The 21,755-nt window shown below is 35.2% G+C and overlaps 3 protein-coding genes and 1 pseudogene across 4 annotated transcripts; 1 reads left to right on the top strand and 3 right to left on the bottom strand.

Annotated features, from left to right (window-relative positions):
- The first annotated feature begins 541 nt into the window (after positions 1–541).
- Positions 542–6,370, top strand: LOC107008203 (26S proteasome non-ATPase regulatory subunit 7 homolog A). Of its 2 annotated transcripts, XR_003575950.1 has the most exons (11): positions 542–840; positions 1,905–1,997; positions 2,093–2,174; positions 3,844–3,940; positions 4,051–4,126; positions 4,302–4,360; positions 4,470–4,592; positions 5,224–5,281; positions 5,381–5,466; positions 5,942–6,109; positions 6,143–6,370. XR_003575950.1 is itself a non-coding variant. In XM_015207131.1 (10 exons), the coding sequence occupies exons 1-10, from the start codon at positions 654–656 to the stop codon at positions 6,011–6,013; spliced, it is 933 nt and encodes a 310-aa protein (XP_015062617.1). In that variant the 5' UTR covers positions 542–653; the 3' UTR covers positions 6,014–6,370. The 2 variants fall into 2 exon arrangements, 1 of the variants encoding a protein (XP_015062617.1); XM_015207131.1 differs by having other exon boundaries at positions 5,942–6,370.
- Positions 6,371–7,456: 1,086 nt separating this feature from the next.
- On the bottom strand, positions 7,457–9,386 carry LOC107008653 (splicing factor 3B subunit 6-like protein). The gene is made up of 2 exons (XM_015207779.2): positions 9,064–9,386; positions 7,457–7,870 (listed from the first exon to the last, which is right to left on the bottom strand). The coding sequence occupies exons 1-2, from the start codon at positions 9,315–9,317 to the stop codon at positions 7,753–7,755; spliced, it is 372 nt and encodes a 123-aa protein (XP_015063265.1). The 5' UTR covers positions 9,318–9,386; the 3' UTR covers positions 7,457–7,752.
- A 466-nt stretch (positions 9,387–9,852) lies between these two features.
- LOC107016528 lies at positions 9,853–12,427 on the bottom strand (annotated as a pseudogene).
- Positions 12,428–13,474: 1,047 nt separating this feature from the next.
- LOC107007994 (50S ribosomal protein L19-1, chloroplastic-like) lies at positions 13,475–20,322 on the bottom strand. The gene is made up of 7 exons (XM_015206875.2): positions 20,003–20,322; positions 19,384–19,418; positions 17,846–18,073; positions 17,608–17,694; positions 17,235–17,368; positions 13,958–14,083; positions 13,475–13,871 (listed from the first exon to the last, which is right to left on the bottom strand). The coding sequence occupies exons 1-6, from the start codon at positions 20,163–20,165 to the stop codon at positions 13,978–13,980; spliced, it is 753 nt and encodes a 250-aa protein (XP_015062361.1). The 5' UTR covers positions 20,166–20,322; the 3' UTR covers positions 13,475–13,871; positions 13,958–13,977.
- Between the last annotated feature and the right edge of the window lie 1,433 nt (positions 20,323–21,755).

Genomic DNA, 21,755 nt, shown 5'->3' with positions numbered 1-21,755 from the left:
AGAGAGTAGGGAATATACAATTGAATTGAACTGTATAAAATGAGAAAGAGAGAAACTATATACAATTTGAACTTGCATAAAACGACAAAGAGAGAAAGACAAAAGAGACTTGAGCAGGAAAATATTTGTATTGTATAATTATAAGTGTATATGACCAAAACATATATATTTGCATGTGTATATACAATTTTCTCCCGCTTTATATATAATTATGCATTTCTATTGTATAAAGCGAGAGAGGCGAGCGACAAGGAACGACCGATAACATAAGGGAGAGAGACGACTGACAAATAATTTGCTATGGAACACAAATAAATCAAATCGTAACTACTATATTTATTTTACATTATTAGTTTGTCATTTTATACGATTATCCCTAGTTTTTGTAGCCCTTAGTCTAACATAACACCAAAAATAATGTGGACCCTAAGCCCATTATCATGAGTATCAAAATTAGTATAGAAAAAAAAAAAAAACATAGTTATAAAGGTGTATTTGGCCCAAAAAAATAAAAAAAGAGGTCTTAAATATATATATATATATACACACAAAAGAAAATACTTAACAGAGTTTGCTATTTGATTCTCTCTTTTACCTTGAAGAACAAGTTTTTTTTTTTTTCTTCCAGATTTCGAAGAGAGGAAGAAGCAATAATGGATGTAATCAAATCTCAGCAAATATCTTCGAGGCCGATTGAGAAGGTAATAGTTCATCCGCTTGTGCTTTTGAGCATCGTAGACCACTACAATAGAGTTGCAAGAGACACAAGGAAACGTGTTGTTGGGGTTTTGCTTGGAACTTCATTTAAAGGCACTGTTGATGTTACTAATAGCTATGCAGGTATCATTGTTGCAAACCCTTTTCAGATCTGTTCAATTTTTTGCTTCTTGATTTTTTTGTTATTTTGCTTTTTTTGATGGAATTTGAAGTTTGTTAGGGTTTTTATGAAGTGAATTTGAGATTTTTGAACTTTGAACTGGGAATAGGTAGCTAATGTGCTGGGAAATTGTAAGATAGTGCCTGCGTTATGATGGAATTTACAGTAAGTTAGGCTTTTATGAGCTAATTTTGAAATTGGGACAAGGAATAGGTATCTAATGTGTAGTGAAATTGCAAAATAGCAGTCAATTTGCCTTTATTTATTGTTTTTCTTATTTTGCTTTTTGATGAAGTTTGTTTGTTAGGGTTTTATGAGCTAAATTTAAGATTGGAACTGTGAACTGGGAATACATATCTAATGTGCTGGGAAATTGTAGAATAGTCAATTTGCCTTATTTATGGGATTAATTGGGTTGCATTATGATGGAATTTAAAGTAAGTAAGGCTTTTATGAGCAAAATTTGAGATTGTAATAAGGAATAGGTATCTAATGTGCTGGGAAATTGTAAAGTAGCAGTCAATTTGCATTTATTTATGGGATTAATAATTGGGTTGCTTGTGTTCTTGCATTTTGAAGGAATATAAAGGTTAGGTTTTTATGAGCTAAATTTGAGATTGGAACTAGGTTGGTGGCTAATGTGCTGGGAAATTGTTAAACAAGAGTAAATTTGCTTTTATTTGTGGGATTAATACTTGTGTTGCTTTTGTTCTTTTGTTTTTTTTTATGGAATTTATAGTTTGGTAGGGTTTGTACGAGCTAAATTTTAGATTGCTGAATTTCGAGGGAAGGACTGACATCTAGCCTTTCTGTGGAGATGTATTGCAGTATCAATTAGACTGTCTACATACTTAGTTGAATAAATTGTAACTGTGAAACCTGCCGCAGTTTCCTGAGATGGGTTCATCTGGCTGCAGCACTTTACCATTTTCCATGTTTTACTTCTAACTAAATGAAGAGTTGGTTCAGCCCATAGATATGAATCTGTGTTGTAATTTTACCTAACATCTTTCGCTGTTTCATGCAGTGCCCTTTGAGGAGGAGGAGAGGGACCCTAGTATCTGGTTTCTTGACCATAACTATCATGAATCGATGTTTTCCATGTTCCGTAGGATAAACGGTATAGTTCATATTTACTTGCATGATTTGCAATTCATGATCTTCTTAGATGTATTGTTTAAATGTTCATTCTTCCTTTTGATTTAATTGTGTCAGCAAAGGAGCATGTTGTTGGTTGGTATAGCACTGGTCCCAAACTTCGGGAAAATGACCTCAACATTCATGGGCTTTTTAACGAGTAAGGGCATTATTATTTATTCATTCATTCAGATATCCTATTTGGCATCTTAAAGTTACCAGTAAAGTTACCAGTTCCACAAAAAAAAAAGATCCTATTTGGCATCTTTAGTTTGGCAACATGAGAATCTTTGGTGATTGATTAGGCCTGGATGGTTTTCTCAAGCTACAAGTTTTACTTATCAAATAAATTTGTTAGAGAGATCGAGTAACGGCAAAACAGAAACTTCGGGAGAAAATTGCTTACAGTAGGGTATAGCTAAAAAGGATACAAATTAATAGACTTTGCAGGCAATACCACAGGAAAATGGACAGATCTAATAGTTTACTTCCCTCTTGATCTTGTACTAGTCCCTTAACATAACAACTTTCATTGTTGACCTCCCAAGCCCTTCATGCAATTTAAATTGCATTTTCATGGATGTACAAAAAATTTCAACTCAAATCAACTTTCTAATAGTTAAAATTCATGGTAGTTAATCACCTTCTGGTGCGAAACTCAAAATGGATTTATGGATGACGATTTCTAATAAATTTCAGTGTCTAACTTAGTTAGATTTTGATAATAGTATGACATTAACAAATAAGATATCTGAGAGGAGATAACGGGAATTGTGGCTTGTCCTTTTCCTATTTGCTACTTCAATTTAAGGAAGCAACTTATATGCAAAAGCTAGGTAGTTTCTCCGATGGGGATTTCTACCTATTGCTTAGAAAAGGTTCTCAAATTTTAAATGTGGGTATGAGTTCCATTGTATATTCATTTTCTTTTAATGTCCTCTTGCACAATTTGGTGCTGCACATTCTTTTTAATTTAATTTAAATTTTGCCTTGTCTCAAGCCTTTTAGAAGTCCTTGAAGACTTTTCCATGTTGTGATATTTCATTTTCAGATCCATTTTAGTCTAAGCTAAAGGAACGAATAGTAAGAAATAGAAAGTTGGGTTATTGAAGACAGTAGTAACATAGACTTCTCTAGTTAAAAAAAAGGGTAGCCCCGTGTTCGAAGAATCCGTTCACGCAGGGTCCGGGAAGGTAACAGACTTTTCTAGTATTATAATAAAATAAATTTTGTTTCATGCTATGAAAACTAGCTTTCTATTCGAGTGTCAGTTCTATTAAGGCAATGTATTGCTGCATGAATTTTCCCAAAATTCTCATCCTTGTTTGGTCACTTCTTTTCCTGCTATAAGCCCTGCCCTATGCTGATGCATCTTAATGGGCAGGAGGCCATCATTAGAGGTATAATTTCTCATCAGAACTGTCTTCTGTATAGAAGTACCAAGTTTATGTTGGCCCTTGTAGGAAAGTTACTTGTCTTCTGGATTGGTTTCCTCAAGGACATTGCAAAATCAACATGCCCAAGCCAAAGAAACCTAAGTTTCTGCTATTCTGGCCGCTAAACCTTTGAAAACCAGCTTAAACTGAAGTAATCATGAATGATATACATTGTAAGACATCGGAGAGAGCGGGGTTCATATCGGAACTTAAAAATTGGATATAAGATGTAAAGCACACAGCACATATTAGAAACTTGCCTAAAATTGTTCTCTCTTTTTCAAGAGAGTGAATGTATTTAACTTGTGGCTACAATGTTTTGAACTTTGTATCTTTTATCCCATAAGGTTTCACACTCAAATATGCTGCTTATTATTGGTGGTGTTATTGCAGCTACGTCCCTACTCCAGTCTTGGTTATAATTGATGTCCAGCCTAAGGAGCTAGGAATACCAACCAAGGCATACTATGCAGTTGAGGAAGTTAAAGAGGTAACAACTTAGATTAGTAGTTCATCGTCTAAAAGGGTTTGGTGCTTGTTGATATACTCAAGTTGTTTTTGCAATGTACTTGACATGCTGTGGATGGGTTATACTTGCAGAATGCAACTCAGAAAAGCCAGAATGTGTTTGTGCATGTACCTTCAGAAATCGCTGCTCATGAAGTTGAAGAAATTGGTACAACTCCAAGATTGATTTTTTACTCCTTAGTTTACCATTGTTTTACTTTTAAAAACTCAACTTATTTCATTTGCTCGAATTATTAGCAGTTTTCAGTCATTCTTCAATGCAAGTGACATTTTCGCTGTGCATACACATTAAAATTTTGTGTACCGTGTATTCTAATGGACAGGTGTTGAGCACTTGCTAAGGGATGTGAAAGATACTACTATCAGTACCCTCGCAACTGAGGTTTCTTCAGAAATTTCTTATGACCTTTCAATTATAGAAAATTGATAATAATAAGTTTGGTTTCTTCACAAGTACAGAGCAGTAAGAACTTTGAACACTTCCAATCCAGGTAACTGGGAAACTGGCAGCTTTGAAGGGATTGGATGCTCGACTTCAAGAGATACGGAGTTATTTAGATCTTGTCATTGATGGGAAGCTCCCCTTGAACCATGAGATTCTATACCATTTGCAGGTTAGCATTACTATCAACTGTCCTCTTTTCTGTTTTCATGATCATCCTTTCAGTTGCCAACTTCATCTATATTCTAAAGGTTGTTGACGTTATAGGAACTTCCAAGTAAAAAGTTTAATGAATTTATAGATTATTCCTAAAAACTAGCAGCTTAATTTGTTCAAAAATAAGGTCCTTAAGCAGAAAAAAGGTTTCTGCAGCTTTCTCTGCTCAAGGACCTTATTTTGTCCAAATTGAGCTGCTAGATTTTACGATTATCTTTTCCTTGGCTATTAGTGGCAACATGTTTTCTATAAAGAATTTTATGTATGCTGTTTGGTTGCACATACGGTCATTGCTTGTTGCGATCTGCCCCGAATCATTGTATGATGATTTTGTTTTAAGTAAGATGTTAGGAGCTTTGGCACCAAGGGTTATAGGTCAAATCTATTACTCACACGTGAATTTTAACATAAAACACTGAAATGACTCCTGTTCTGCATCTAAACAAAAGTGTTGCTTTGTTGATCCATCAACTGCTGTCGGTGTTCTCTGCATTTTGTTGTGGTGCCGATAGGCTGATTTTTAACAGATGTCCCATCCAATTCAAAGATGCTAACACGTTGAATTCTGAAATAAAAATTTACTGCAGGATGTCTTCAATCTATTACCCAATCTAAATGTTGCTGAATTAGTAAAATCATTTTCAGGTAAATTAGCTGGATTCCATCTCAGTTTCAATTAAAAAATCTCCACCACCGATATATGGTCTTTTAATCTTTTGCGTGCCAATTTGATTTCTGTTGCAGTGAAAACGAATGATATGATGTTGGTCATATATCTATCTTCACTTATCCGAAGTGTAATTGCTCTCCATAACTTGATCAACAACAAGGTACATTTTACTTTTTAAGTACGCTTTAAAAGTTTCACTTGTTTGTTTGTTATCTTTCGAGAAAATGTATTGTGCATAGGTACCACAGATCTAAATTAGTGTTCAATGCTTGTCAAATTGTTCAATTCTGAATATGCCAGCCACCAATTATCTGAAGTGTAATTGCACATGATTAGAACTCTGGAGGTATACCTATATATTTCACCGTAGCGGATACAACTGTCCATCTATCACCAATGTCCTTGAATGATACCTATATATTTTGAAACAATTTTTTGAACCTTGATAAGATGATTTGTAGTCAGACTAATGCCCATGGCTTGTTTTAAACCACAAGTTTCAAAAGTCTTTCGTTCTTTTTTGAACTCTGCTCCAGTCAGTCAAACAATTCGACATAAATTGTGACGGAGGGAGTACATTTTACTGCATATTATATTATCAGGATAGAGTCTGAGGCTTGTGATATCCGTTTCAGATGCTTAACAAGGAACACGAAAAGGCTGAAGATTCGAAGCCTCGTGCAGTGCCAACTACAGCTGGAAGCTAAGCAATCCACCCTCCCAATTCTCTTTGGTCATCCACTACCCAGCACTTGCAGCTAGTTGCAATTGGAACCTGAATCTGCCTTGTGACAATCTCACAAATGGAGGAACTCTTTATGTTTTCTTATCTGTGCTCTGTTTTAAGCTTTGTTCCTCCAGATTTTAGATGTTTTTGTCCAGTGGACTTTAAGATCAAGTGATGGATGACAATCATTTTCTTTTGTATTAACAGATCAACCTTGTTCCCTTTTTCTTTTTTTCTGAATTGAAGTTAAAACATAGGGCTCAAAATGAGGCGTTGTCGTGTATGAATTCTTCACTAAATACCCAGAATGAAGGAACACGTCTTATCTTAAATTGCATTCAGTCAGTGTTTTGGTGTTTTGTGTGGCAGCTGCCTATTTACCTCTCAACTGTCCCTAAATCACCTTAAAATCTTCTACTGAGAAGAGGCTCTCACATCTGGGGGAAAATACATAGGTGCAACCCTTTTCTTCTCGTACGGGTAAGATCTGTATACATACTGCCCGCCTTTTGTTTACCAAAGGGTTTGAACCCCTCTTTTTCTATTGTCCCTCTCTTTCTATTGTACCTTTGCTTAATTCACCAACTTTACTAGCAACAAAGGCTAAAATTATTGTTTTTTATTGACTGGAGGAAAAAAAACAATAATTTGAGCTCAAACATTTCACTTGTCAAAGTAGAGCAAATACTCAGCAACACCTTAAAAAGTGCAAAATCAAATTGAAGAATTCATGGTGAGCTTCTCATATGAGGGTAAACAACCCACAAAATGAGAAGATCTTTCAAACTTGTAAACAAGCAAGGGAAAATGTTCAAACCACAAGCCACCAAATACTAGTCCAAATGACTTTGAAACCTGTGGACACTCACATATACACATTGAATTTACCAAATTTAAATCCACAGAGTGCAAATCATAACTCAATTCAGGTGAAAGTCAGATAACAAGCACAGGCTTTATGGCTCACATTTTCTGCAAAGCTCATGCTTGTTAGCAATCACCCCCTTCTTCAGCATATACGAAGGAGTATCATCAGCGTTCTGCGCTATTAATATCTAACAATCTCTTCTCATTAGCTATCAAAGGAGCAAGATATCTAGGCATGTATGTATTCTCAAAAGATGATATCTGGATATGTGTATCGATATTGTCATTCCAAATCCTTCCCAATACATCCCAAGGAAAATCCTGAATTTGGATCCCAAATGGTCTGAGCTTATCCATGCAGTTATGTGGTGTATATCTATATGGTTTTCACTATCGAAATAGAAGATAAGGATATCGTAGAAAAATGCTAAAACAAACTGGTATGAAACTTGTACAACAAGGCCATCGTCATGTGGAAGCCCAAGGTACAAGTCACCCACCCACACCCCCCAAAAAGCAATAGATGTGTCAAAGAGAGCACACATGAAGCATCACATAGAGAAAGAAACCACACAACAAATGCACTCATCATATAATGTAAAGGTAACTACAGCAAGGAGAGACAGAGAGAAAAACATCGTGATATAGGTAGAAACATCTGACAACATTCAATCATTTCAAAAACTATCCGTAACAAACTTCGAATAAGATACAGCACTACAAGCTACTCTGTCTGATAATTCGGTGGCCAGGGTGCCTTGATCAGTTTCCACCAAAGGTGATGGCACTTCTTGCTAAGACTGGCTCAATTTACATAATGAAGGAAAGAAACCAGTAACAGAAGTTTCTCTATCACTTATCTTTGGGAATGCCATATTTCTCCTGAAGCTTCGTTATCTCGTCCTCCTTCTTCTTCTGGTCAAATTTCTTACTCATCTTCGCTTGCTGGTAATACAGAACTATCAAGTATCTGCCAAATAAAAAAAACACCAAATATACATCAAGATAAGTATGTGGGTAGAAAACATAGAGAAGCAATAATTTATTAAAAAGCCCCTATTTTTTCTTCAAAAGTAAGTCGAGATATAGCAGAATGACTGCCGACATAGAACATCCATACAACTAATCCTAACTAGTTTAGAAATCTACACCAAATATGCATACAAGATAAGTATGTGGGTAGAAAATATAGAGAACTTGCAATATATTAAAAAGCCCCCATTTTTTCTTGAAAAGTAAGTCAAGATATAGCAGAATGACTGTTGAGTGCTGACATAGAACATTGATATAACTAATCCTAACTAGTTTAGAATCTACACAAAGTTTACATTAAGATAAGTATATGGGTAGAAAATACAGAGAACCTATAACAATATATTAAAAGCCCCTATTTTTTCTTCAAAAATTAAGTCAAGATATAGCAGAATGACTGCTGAGTGAACATTCATATAACTATCCTAACTAGTTTAGTATCTACACCAAGTATACATTAAGATAAGTATGTGGGTAGGAAATGTAGAGAACCTATAATATATTAAAAAAGCCCCCATTTTTTCTTGTAAAGTAAGTCAAGATATAGCAGAATGACTGCTGACATAGAACATCCATATAACTAAACCTAAATAGTCAAGAATCTACACCAAATATACATCAATTTAAGTCGGTTGATATCTCTAGTTTCAAAAAGGGCTCCTAATTCATATCAGAAACAAATTTACTACCCCAGCAAAGACCAAAAACACACCAAGTGATTTCTTCTCATCTGTCCAAGCCATAGTTACCCGGTAAGAGGTGACACGTATCACGTGTAGTTAAGTTGAAGTGAGCACAAGCTCGCCCGAACACCGTAGTTATTTATAAAGACAATCTATTAACTATGGAAGTAAACTAGTCAAAAATGAGCAGAATAAGATCAAATTTTCATAAAACAAACCTCAACTAGTTTAGAGTTGTAACAACTTTACTCCGACTACGAAATCTACATAATTGTTTTAGATTAGTTCAAAATTTAAAAAATTATCATACGCAACTAGTAATTACCAAATCGAAACTGAAAAAACTGAATAATTTAACCAATATAGCATACAATACTAAAATTCAAGCAAATAAACCCTAACGCGATAGAAAAACCACAAATATGCCAAAAGTTCTTAATTTTTTTACCGATTAGCGACATTGAAGCCGGAGAGATGATCGACGGCAGTTTTCGCATCATATATATCCTCATAGACGACGAAAGCAGTACCACGTGTATCCTTATTCGTACCAATACGAATCTGTCTAATAGCACCGTATTTGCCGAAGATATCGTACATCTCCTCGCTCGTGATGTTGAACGGAAGGTTCCGAACGTATAACACCCTGTTTACCTCCGGCGGTAGCCTGGTATTTCCCTTTCGGAGACTCAACGCCGCCATAGTTTCGCCGGAAGAAGAGAGAAAATTTAGCCTTTTTTACTCTTAAAAGAGTACAGAAATTGAGTTATTTGTTGCTCAGTTTTAATTTATAGGGCAACTTTGAGAGAGGTTTTTTAATTAAAAAAAAAAAGAGTTATTAAATATTTAATTGTTTTTTCAAAATATTTTTCATATTCCATTTTCTGAAATTCAATTAGTTAAACTAAATAAATTTTGATCAATATATTAAAATATATTTTATTTATCATATTTATATTTTAAAAATTGTAATTACTACTATTTTTCGTGTAATTTTTGATATCTAAACTTTTGATTTTTAAAATATTGAATTTAGTTTAATTTAACTATGAAAAATACTTAAATTAACTCTCGAAAAATGAAACTTGATAACTATTTTGATATAAAAAGAGTATCAAACCTAAACTTTTTAAATTTTTATTCTATTGATTTTATTACGTCAATCAACTTAAGTTTCATAGTTAAAGAGATATCTCTTTTACGTTTTTATCGAGATTGCGATTCCGAAGATATAATATATATAAATCATGTAGAATCACACAACAAAAGGGGTCTCCTTAACCCCAAATATACATTAGCAATTTTCAAGCACAATGTTCAAGGAAAAGTGATGAAGCAAAGCGATACGAGCCTTTTATGCTTCATAGATTAGAATGAGTATGTGAGCGCTTTCATCAGGGCTTTATCGTTTTTTTCCGCTTCACGCTTCCTAAACACTGGTCAAGCGCGAGGAATGTTTAAGCATTGTCCACGATAATCTTCAGGACGATGACCCCATCATATCGAGCTCAGTACATATTCAAACATATCGAATATGACCACAACTCTTCTAGAGACGTGATGTGGCAAAAAAGACTGATTCAACGAGATATGTCTTGCCTACATTAAGATGTAAAATTTGTCGTCATGAAGAAAACCTGGAAGTGAGAGTCTGAGACATGTTAGAACGATTACCCCATCATATCGAGCTCAGTACATATTCAAACACAACGAACATGGACCACAACTCTTCTAGAGAGGTAATGTGGCAAAAAAGATTGATTCAACGAGATATGACTTGCCTGCATTAATATGTCGTCGTGAAGAAAACCTGGAAGTGAGACTCTGAGACATGTCTGAAGCATCAAACTCAACATTTTCCCTTCCGGCTGTTAAATCCCTCTCGCGATCCCAAGGTTTCCATGGATGATTTCCTTTCCATTCTTCGTTCACTGGTTCATGCTTCGATTGTTTCATTGACTTGCTACGAGCTGCAGTCTCTTGATGCCTTTCCACCATAGATTTTGATCGTTTCGTTTTGTTATAATGTACCACCAGTTCTGCATCGATACTTGATCTAGCAAGTGTTGCAGCTTCTTGAGCTCGAACTGATGGGGTGTCTGTCCAGGCAATAGTATCACCGCGACCTTGTTTCAAGCTCTTGCTAAACCTCGTCACTGAGTACGTTCTCACAACGTCACCAGATTTTCGTTCTGGAGGCAATGTAGTCATCCATTCATCTCTTTTTCGTGCAACTTGCAAACGTTTCATTTCCTCTTGTTCTTCTTTATGCTTTATTTTCTCATCCCAACTCTCTCCGTTTATCTAAATCTTGCAAATCTTTCAACGCGTTGTTCAGCTTGATGAACGCGTAGTGAGCTTCAAGATGAGTGCATTTATCAGGATGCACTATACGAGACAACTTCAAGAACCGTTTCTTTATGTTTTCATTCAACATACCTCTGTTCGCGCCCAGAACATCATACGAGTTGTCTGCATCTGATGCTATGATTCTTGTAACCTCTTCAAAACACTCAGTCTCGTTCGTTGATTCTATCTCTATCACCAGAGCAGGCGGTGGAGGTGGAGTTCCTATAAACAAATCCGCATCTTCTTTGACCTCAACATCCCTCAACTCAGCTTGTGCTTCAGTTAACTTAGCTGCAGCAGCAAGTAGTTCCGCGGAAGGCATTACAGGGCCAATCACCTCGATCTTCAACGACAGGCGGGGTTAAATCAGCAATGAAAGTCGTAGCATTATCACTTAACAAACACAAATTGGCATTACAATGTTCCTCTCCAACTCCTTGACTCTGATTCATTAGAATCACAATACTTCCTCTTCCCCTCTCGTTTATCGATCTCTTACTAGTACTACTACTATTGCTGCATCTATGCTTCCGCTCTCTCTGTCTTGTCCTCCTCGTTTTGTAGCTATCAATTTCGTCAGATGCAGACTTGTCTCTTCCTGCTCGAAATCTCTCATTGAGTTATTATTTGAATTCGTATACATCGCTATACGAAATCGATTACTAAGTAAAAAGACAGAAACAGAGTTAAGAATTGAACAGAAACAGATATAGGAATTGTGTTTATTTTTTTTTTTACGAAAAAGGGTCAAAAATACCTTTGAACTATTGGAAATAGCTCAAATATACCCTTGAATTTCGGCACAAAAATACCCTTTCCCTCAAACTATAGGGTCAAAAATACCCTTCCCTTATAACTTATGTATTTTGTAAAATCGTTCTAAGGAAATGGAGAAATGAGGAAGGGGTTCTATGTTCTTCAGTGAAATCGTTTCTACATTCTACGGAAAACGGAGAAAATCTGGAGAAATTAGGGATAAGTTTATTAGTCTACGCGGCATGAGTGGAACTCTATTGGCTCATGTGGCATGCCATGTGACATCCACATGGCATCTAAGTAACGTTTAACCAATTCTGTTAATGAGAAGGGTATTTTTGATCTAATAGTTTAACAGTAAAGGTATATTTGAGCCGAAATATACTTCAAGAGTATATTTGAGCTAATTCTGATAGTTCAAATATATTTTTGACCCTTTTCCGTTTTTTTTTAACTTCAAAACCAAGTTGGAATCTAAAAGGAAAAAAATGGAAAAAAAGTTTCCAAAAATTGTAATCTCATTCCCACACGAATTTATAGTTACAAAAAAAAAAATTAAATTAATATTTAAATTATTTTAATACTTTAACGTGAACCAATATATATTTAGTAATCTGATTAATACTAATTCTCTGTTTTTATGGATGCAAAATAGTCTTCGAGTCTTCTTCATTACCAATTGTTTAAACTCGATAATTGGGAGTGTCTTTGATATTTGTGATCAATTTTGTACTATATCCATATTGCATATATTAAATTAAACTTTGTATTGTTATTTTATATTTGAGGATAAATATGTGTTTAAAAAATACTATTCAAATATAATATATACTTTAATAAGAGGACTAAAAATAATGTTAGGTCACATATCAACATGAACAAAAGTCAAAATTTATCAATAGTTATAGAACTAAAAGTGTCACTATTCCAATAAAATTTTGAGTTAAATTATTTTCAAATTTTAGTAGTTTATCATTTTTTTGTCTTATCGTTCTTTTTGATCAACGTATCAAAAACAAAATGTTGCCACATAAACTAAAACAAAAAGGGTAGTATATTTGACTAACACTTCATAATACTATATCTATGCTCCCGTCCTTAGACGAACCCTAGCATAGCAAGAACTTAGTATACCAGACCGCCCTAAGAACGAACCCCACGCATAGCAAGAACTTAATATACCAAACCGCCCTCAAGGAGGAACCCTACACATAGCAAGAACTTAGTATACCAGACCGCACTTAAGGACGAACCCCACGCATAGCAAGAACTTAGTATAGACTGCCCTTTGAGAGCGGAAAGAGGACACACGGTACGCCTTACCTACACATACCAGACCGTCCTCAAGGACGAACCCCACGCATAGCAAGAACTTAGTATACCAAACTGTCCTTTTAGAGCGGAAAGAGGACGCATTGGTGTGCCTTGCCTACACATACCAGACCACCCTTAAGGACGAACCTTATGCATAGCAAGAACTTAGTATACCAAATCGCCCTTAAGGACAAACCCCACGCATAGCAAGAGCTTAGTATACCAGACTGCCCTTTGAGAGTGGGAAGAGGACACATAGGAGCCTTGTCTACACTAAGGGTAGCTTAAACAAGGCAAAGCACCATCCATAAGCTCTTTCGAGTTTTAGGGCTCAAGAGCTTCCTCAACTGAGTTTTCGATCACTCTTTTCGACCAAATCCAATTACAGATTTTACAAACTACAACTCACCAAACTATTCAACCAAAAAAATAAAGAGAAATATTCAATACAATGAAATGTGCTTTATTTGAGTCTCTTTAGGTAGGTCACAGAGACCAGAAGTGTACAGCACATCAGAAATCGCTAAAACTTAGTAAAGATCCTATAGCTTTTCATTCAGTTCTGATGTAGACAACAAAAGATCTTTTTTCTAAAACAACTCTCAGTTTATGAGTATCGTAGAATCTAACAAAAAGAGATATGCTAATTCTATGGCAAGACCTGCTTGCGACATACTAAAAGTTACCTGCAAAATCTCGAAAAGGAAAAGTATGTTGCTGATACATATTGATCAACAGATATAAGTAAAACCTGTAACCCGGAATTGGAACAATAAGATTCTTTTCTGCTGCAGTCTTCTACATTGGCGAAACAACTTTGAAATGATAGGCTCAACCCTGATAGATAAACATCATTTTCTCAGGCACCGTATAAGAATTTGATAGATCTCTTTAGGCAATAACATTGAACACTTATATTGTACCTTCCACATGAGCTAGCTTGTTAGTGTTTTTTCAGGGCATTCATTTTGTCCCTGAGATAGTATAGCTTGGCCCTCCTCACTCTTTTCTTGTCCAACACTTTTATCTCCTTTAGGTTGGGAGAGTACCTGCAAATAATCGAATTACTTAAACATTAGGAATCCAATTTTGTGAAAGCTCTAGAAGAAAATTGTGGAACACCTCTACAATTATTAACTACGCAACACACCCACAAATTTGCAGGAATCCAACGTCACACTGTGTTATGCATAACTAACGAGATTTTAGATGTAAATTGTGCAAGTTAAACAATACTTTGCCAATGAAAAACAATATAAGAGGTGCACTATGGCAAAATGCATATAGCTACCAATCTGACAGGAGAGGAAAGATAGACTAGTATGGAAGAGGGAGAGAAGGGGAGAATTCGCTGTAGCATACAGAGAAATCAGTTCTACTGAGGTGCAGCAAGCAGGATGGGCCCTGGAGGATGATCTGGAGAACAGAAATTCCCTACAAGGTGAATTACTTCAAATGGCTTTTGGAAAGGAGGCAGTCTTGACACATGAGAACTTGAACAAGAAGAAATCCAATCTATATTCTAGATGCTATTTATGTAAAAAACAGGTGGAGACAGTTAACCGTCTCTTTTTACACAGCAAATGCACAGATCAATTGTGGCAGATGTTCATCCACAAGAGGAAGATCAAGTAGACAAAACCTGGGCGAATTATATAAGTCCTACAATGCTGGAACAAGGATGGAAATGCAGGAAAAAGGGAAAAGTGATGGAGGATTGTACCAGCTTGCATTTGGTGGACAACTTGCAAGGAAAGGAATAAAAGATGTTTTGAAGGAAAACAGAACAATATTCAGAAGATAAAGACAAACTGCCTAGGGTTTTACTACTTTTTGTGTAAGTAAGTAGTATAGGAGATACTGAAGATGTGTTTAATGTTATTGATTGGCTGTAACTAGAAGATCCTAAAAATAATGTAAATAAAAACTTTTGGGAGGGGCACTACACTTTGATGTAGTATACCTGTGGATGTATAGAAGTAAATGTTACCTTTATCAAAAAAAAATAAGAGGTGCATGATGAGTTTAATGAAAAGAAAAATTTCCTTTTGGCTCAAAAAGGAGAGTGTCATCAGTAAAGGTACTTTGATGAAGAAGAGTTAAGTTCACCCATTTGACAGACAAATTGGATCAAAGAGGACAGTTGATGAGATATTGAGACATATCTAGGGAGTCGAGTAAGAACAGTACTATGTCACTCCCTTCTGAGTTCTGGCAAAGACCATAGTAAAATACTCATATCAATAATTGTTTCTTAAAAGGATGTGGCAAAGTCCAAAGTGGACGAGTAAAAGTGAAAATCTATTTTTGAAATAGTGGACAATTAAAAGTGAACAGAGAGAGTAATACACATCAAAGATTACGAAACCATGCGATAATTGAATAATACACATCAAAGATTACGAAACTGTGTGACAATTGAATAATACTTCTAAGAAGAAAAAAGAAGAGGAAAAAGCTAGCCTATACCCATTCCCCACACAGAAAATAACAACCCTCAGCTACCTACTAACCTTCTATATCCTAATCATCAACCTCCATATCATGTCCTCGAACAAATGAAATTGTATCATGTCATGTCTAATCACCTTTCCACAGTTCTTCTTTGGTCTACCTCTCACACCTTCTCTACACATGCCTTAACCATCGCATTCGCTTCTCGCCACATTCAGCTTGCCATGTATAACTTCGTTCCTAATCATCTCTTTGAATATGTCCACACATCCATTTGAGCATCTCATCTCTGCTACTTTCATCTTTTGAACGTTGCGTTCATCGGCCAACACTCTGTCGTAGAAGTGTTGATAACTAGCACTTTGTAAAACTTACATTTAAGCCTTGACGACAAAGTCTTATTGCATAATATACCGGATGCAAGCCTCCGCTTCACCTACCTGCTCCCATACGATGTACAACATCATGGTCAATCTCTTCATCTCCTTAGATTATGGACTCAAGATACTTGAAGCTTCCTCTCTTGGGTATGATTAGTTCCTCGATTTTCACTTCCCCCTCCGCCTCATGTGTAAGGTCACTGAACTTGCACTCTATGTATTATGTTCTAGTCTAGCTTAACCTAAATTTTTATAGTCTACAGTCTTTCTCCACACTTTATCCAACCATTAACTCCTACACATCTCGTCAACCAATACTATGTCATCCGTAAATAACATAGATCATGATACCTTTCCTTTTGTCATGTTAATTCATCTATCACTAAGACAAAGATGAATGAGCTAAGGGTTGATCTCTAGTGCAACCTTATCATGACTGGAAAGTGATATGAGTCACCTCTCACAGTCTTAAACCCAAGTCTTGGATTCATCGTACATGTCCCAATGTATATCTCTGAAGGGCCTTCATTTTCTAGGTCAACGAACACCATGCTAACTTTCTAGGTCAAAATAACTTAAGCTTATATTCTCACCTGAGGATCTTCCTTGATGTCAAGCCATTGCAAATGCTTATCAAAAAAAGCATCACACTCTTTTGACTTTTCTACCACTACAACTTCTATAGTAGTGGCTGCAATCAGGTTAAGCAAGTATCACTATCCAAAATTAGATTTGGTCAACGTTGTGTTACGACAACAACAATGTACCGATGTAATCCTAAAAATGGAGTTTGGGGAGGGTAGAGTCAAGGTGGTAGAGAAGTTGTTTTCTGATAGAATTTGCGCTCAAGAAAAAAATGACAACAATACAAATCGACAAAGTATGATGGACAAATAAGAATTGGCAATAACTACAGAAAAATTGAGCCAATCGAAGTACAAAAACAAAAAATAGTACAGAAATCGAGGGACAAGAACTACAAGAGTAATACTACTACTACTGATGTGAAAGGGGAAGCTAGGCAACACACAACTACTAATTAATCCTCTAGCCTAATCCATGTCCTCCATAATCTCCTATCTAAGCTAGTAAGGGAAAGTGAGCAACACCTTGTACAGGTCGGCCAACGCTTAAAAAAGCAAGTTAGTGAGTTGAAGTTGCATTATGTCTTGTCTAATCATCTCTCCCTAGTACTTCTCTGCCCTAACTTTCCCTCTCCTACAACCTACCAAAGCTAACCTCTCACACTTTCCAATACTAAAAGAAAATAACAACATAACCTAAATCTAGCAAGTGCAAGCATTAACTGACAACCAAAAGAGCATTCAATTAAGAATCTAACAAACATATATACTTGATGCCTTACAGATGAAATAGGTTTTCAACCCCAACTCCAGCCACAAGTCTTCTTAATCTGAATGTAGTATTTAAACCAGCATTGCGCCTTGCTATCACTATGCCTTTGATAGTTGAAACACGTCTCTTGTTCTCTGGCACTTCCTGCAATATAACCATCATCAAACCACCAATAAAACCACATTTTCCTTTTTGTTTTTCATAAGTCATATAATATATGCAGGAATTTCTTTCTATGAAATCAGTCCAAGATGTTGGAGGATCATATGCGCACAAAACACAAATTAAAAATACACAACCAAAATAACAGCATTTGTTCAATGCTGGCTGTTAAATAGGAATTAAAAAATGAGACATGGTCCTTTTGAGAGAAGCTTCTATACCAATTTGAGCTGGATAATATAACCAGGCTTTATATCAGGAATCTCATTCTGCGCCCTTACTTCTTCAACAGCTTCCTTATCAAGAATCTACATCATAATAGACATAGGACTTCCCTTAGACATTGATGATATCATAATTTCTTAAATTGTAACAAAAGAAAAGAAAAAAGGGCAACAAAATAAACCATCAGAGACTGAAGGGAGCAATATCTGGAAAAAAAGATCACATTTTGTATACCTGCATTATATGTTTTGCTGTTTTATCAAGCCTCTTAAATTTGATACGTGGAGTTGCCAAAGCAGAAGCATCTTCAGAAACCATGTTAACTGAAGAAGCACCCGTTGTAATGAACCTTCTAGGGAAACTTGGGACCGCGGCATTGTATTGCGATAAACATGATGTATAACCCTTGTAAGGCGATGTTAGTGAAGCATGTATGTTATTCAATCTAGTTTTGAGTAAGTTCTGAAAGAAGTTGAAGATACAATATCAATCCTCAAAACTTCAGAAGAAAACAATACTAATTTAAGTTAATGCTAAAACACTATTGATCAACGTATTCCACAAAGAAACCACAATAACAGCATAACATGTAATGTAGTTCTTCCATTCAAATTATTGGACACTGCAAAAGGCATGTTGATCCATATTCCATTAGCCACAGAATATTAGTACCACCACAAGTCATAACGCAACACATATACATCTTAAAATCACTCCATCAAGAACATACAGAGATACAAGCAGTGTGCATTTGGCGCTGAGAACTATTCTAATATAACTCAGATACAGCTTCCAACCAATCCATATCGACAATAAATCCTATGTAATGAACAGACTCCAAAAGTTCCAACAAACAATTATAAGCAAATAATATAAAAAAGGAATTATCAAAATGATCTTTTTATTACAGAAAAGACAATCAAAACACAACTATATACCAATGCAATAATCCCACAAGTGGAGTCTAGGGAGGGTCATGTCTCACTCAAGAAAACTTAAGAAGAAGGGGATTTCATTCATGCTCTAGATGTTGTATGTTGGTGCAGCCAGAGAACAATAACCATCTGTTTCTACATTGTCCCATAACTGGACAACTGTGGCAACTTATTTTGAACATGGTAGGACTAAGATGGTCTATGCCAGCAACAAGTTGTGATTTATTGAAGTGTTGGAACTATAATGGTGGTGCAGTGAGACAAAAGAAGTAATGGAAACTTGTCCCAGCTTGTATATGGTGGACAATTTGGGAATAGAGGAACTACAGAATTTTGGAAGACCAAAGCAGTCCTGTGCAGAAAGTCAAGATGAATTGTACTCATTTGTTCCTTTTTTGGTGTAAAGAAAAATATGTAGAGGTGACTGAATCACTAGTTGATATAATAGGTTCCTTGTTAAGCTGTAGTCCTAAGGATGGTTGGGTTTTTGCAATTATAGATAGCACTAACAGGGTGCAGATCTAGTTCATATATATATATACACATGTTACCAGTTTCAAGAATTAAAATGCACAACAACCCCTACCTTATAGATATAGAGAGGTTGTTACTGATAGACCCTTGGCTTAATATGAGAAGACTATCAAAATGATAAAAAGAAACTCTAGACACTGTAAATCAATCATTCAGAATTTTCTTCAACAACACACACCATAAGACCAACACATTGTTTATCTAACAATCAATATAGAGATGTTGTTCTTTTTTCTTATAACCATGGTGTCCAGACCCCTCAATATAGATAAGATTAAGGAGATAAGAGTGATGAGAACTTACTCCATGCTCAACTTCATCCTCCTTAGAAGCATTGCCTGATTTACAAAATTTAAACAAAATATTCTCAACTCATTACCATCAAATATACAATAAGGGGGTCATTTTCGTATCATTCATTGAGCATCTTGTATTTCATAAAAATTGGAGGCGATATAAATACTTACGTATGGCCATCCTATATAACTTTCACGCATTAAGATACGTCTCAAGCGTAGATGATTATCATAAGAGATTCTCAACATATCACATGATTCTCATTCTCATAAAATTAGAACTACTATGTTTGGTTCAAAAATTAGAAACTCTCATAACTAATACGAGAAATCTATGTACTATTTTATGGATGGAATAGCTAATACATGAATAACTAAACCCTACATTATTATCACCTTTACAAATAGTAACTAATTTCCATATTACTAATAATTGCATCACTCTTACTGGCTACGAAACAACATCTAAATACATACAACATCACAAAAGAGAGAAGTAAAACTCACAATCCAGATCTTATGTCTCCACACACACACACATACATATAATCGTTCAACTCTTATAGTTCAAGCCAACGAGAGTGAGGTAAATAGTACAAATAAGATGTAAAATAATAGTAGCGTACCAAATTCAGAGCTAAAATGTCGATTATACAGAGCCACGGATGGACGAAAAATCTCCGAGGTCAGAGACGAAGATGAAACAGAACCTGTTACGAAGAGGTTGCATTTCGGAGGAGATTGGGATGGAGTTAGAGCTCGGAGCTGAGAAGAGAGTCTCCTCCACATTTTCTTCTAGAAGAATCTATCAACGATGTGAAACTTCTAGGGTTTCGGAGGTCAAATACAGAATCGGCGGCGGCGACGGCGATCGGCGGAGAGCGGTGGCGCTTGCTGAAAGTGAAAAGCGTTTGTGTGTGGGTTCAGTAGTAGTAGCATTTGGGGTTCTACACAAATATTTTCTTAAATAATTTTCTCAAAAATAAAAATAGAAATCATTTTTCTCTCAAATTATTAATTTATCAAAAGCACCGAAAACATCTGGATATATAAAATATCTCGCGTTACTTAATGTCAAAGTTAATAATTATTTTTACGACTCGAATTCTAAATATTTTCATGATTTAACCTCGTAATAATTATGTAAAAATGATTTTATAGTTACTTCGTGAAAAAGTATAATAAATACTAAATTTAATTATATATATTTAAATTATTAAAAAAACACTTACGCAATAAATCACTTATATAAGATAATTATTTTTAAATATTTTACTAATATAGTTAAAATTAAATTTAGAAAACATGTCATCACAAATTCATATAATTCTAATGCGCTGATAACAATTTGTTTGTATTAGCTAGTTTATTTCATCATAAATTTTCATAATATAAGGGCATATTTGTCGAAATCATACGTAAAAATATCATGCCAAACGTGAAATCTTCTACTTAAATATCATGTTTGTAATTGAATATAAACGTAAAAAAAATATATTTATGTTTATATATGTGATATCAATTAATTAAAATATATTACTTTAATTACATTATTACATTAAATTTGAATCGTTGCTTTCTAGGAGCATTCTTAGCCATACCTACTAATGTTTTTTTTCATAAAAAAAAATGTAGAACTAATAGGCCATTATAATTTCTTTTATTGGTTGGCTTAAGATAAATTAAATTTAAAAAGAACACAAGAATTTGAAAAAGAGTAATTATATAACTGATCCCAACTTATTTTAAATTGATCCTAATAAATTATGTAATCATTTATTTTTCGAAATATATTAACTTTGACTAATTTGAATTTGCACCTACTAACCCTTCTAAGGGGTAAAACCTTCGTACCACCTCCTCTCTCAAAAGTTGACAGACTATCGAAAATAACAACTTGACTAAAGCTGATAGTCTATCGAAAACAACAACTTGACTAAAGCTGATAGTCTATCGAAAACAATAACTTGACTAGTTTGAATTCACGCCTACTAACCCTTCTAAGAGATATACCACCTCCTCTCTCAAAAGCTGACAGACTATCGAAAACAACAACTTGACTAAAGCTGATAGTCTATCGAAAACAACAACTTGACTAAAGCTGATAGTCTATCGAGAACAACAACTTGACTAGTTTGAATTCACGCCTACTAACCCTTCTAAGAGGTAAAACCTCCATACCGCCTCCTCTTCGAAAAGCTGACAATCTATTGAAAACAACAACTTAACTAAAGCTATCAATCTATCGAAAACTGCAACTTGACTAGTTTGAATTCGCGCCTACTAACAATTCTAAAGGGGTAAAACCTCCATACCACCTCCTCTCTAAAATACTGACGGTCTATTGAAAACAACGTTACAAAGGTTGAAGGTGGGTGG

This window comes from Solanum pennellii, chromosome 1, assembly GCF_001406875.1.
Source record: "Solanum pennellii chromosome 1, SPENNV200".
NCBI lineage: Eukaryota > Viridiplantae > Streptophyta > Magnoliopsida > Solanales > Solanaceae > Solanum > Solanum pennellii.
This window is presented reverse-complemented; position numbering and strand designations above follow the sequence as displayed.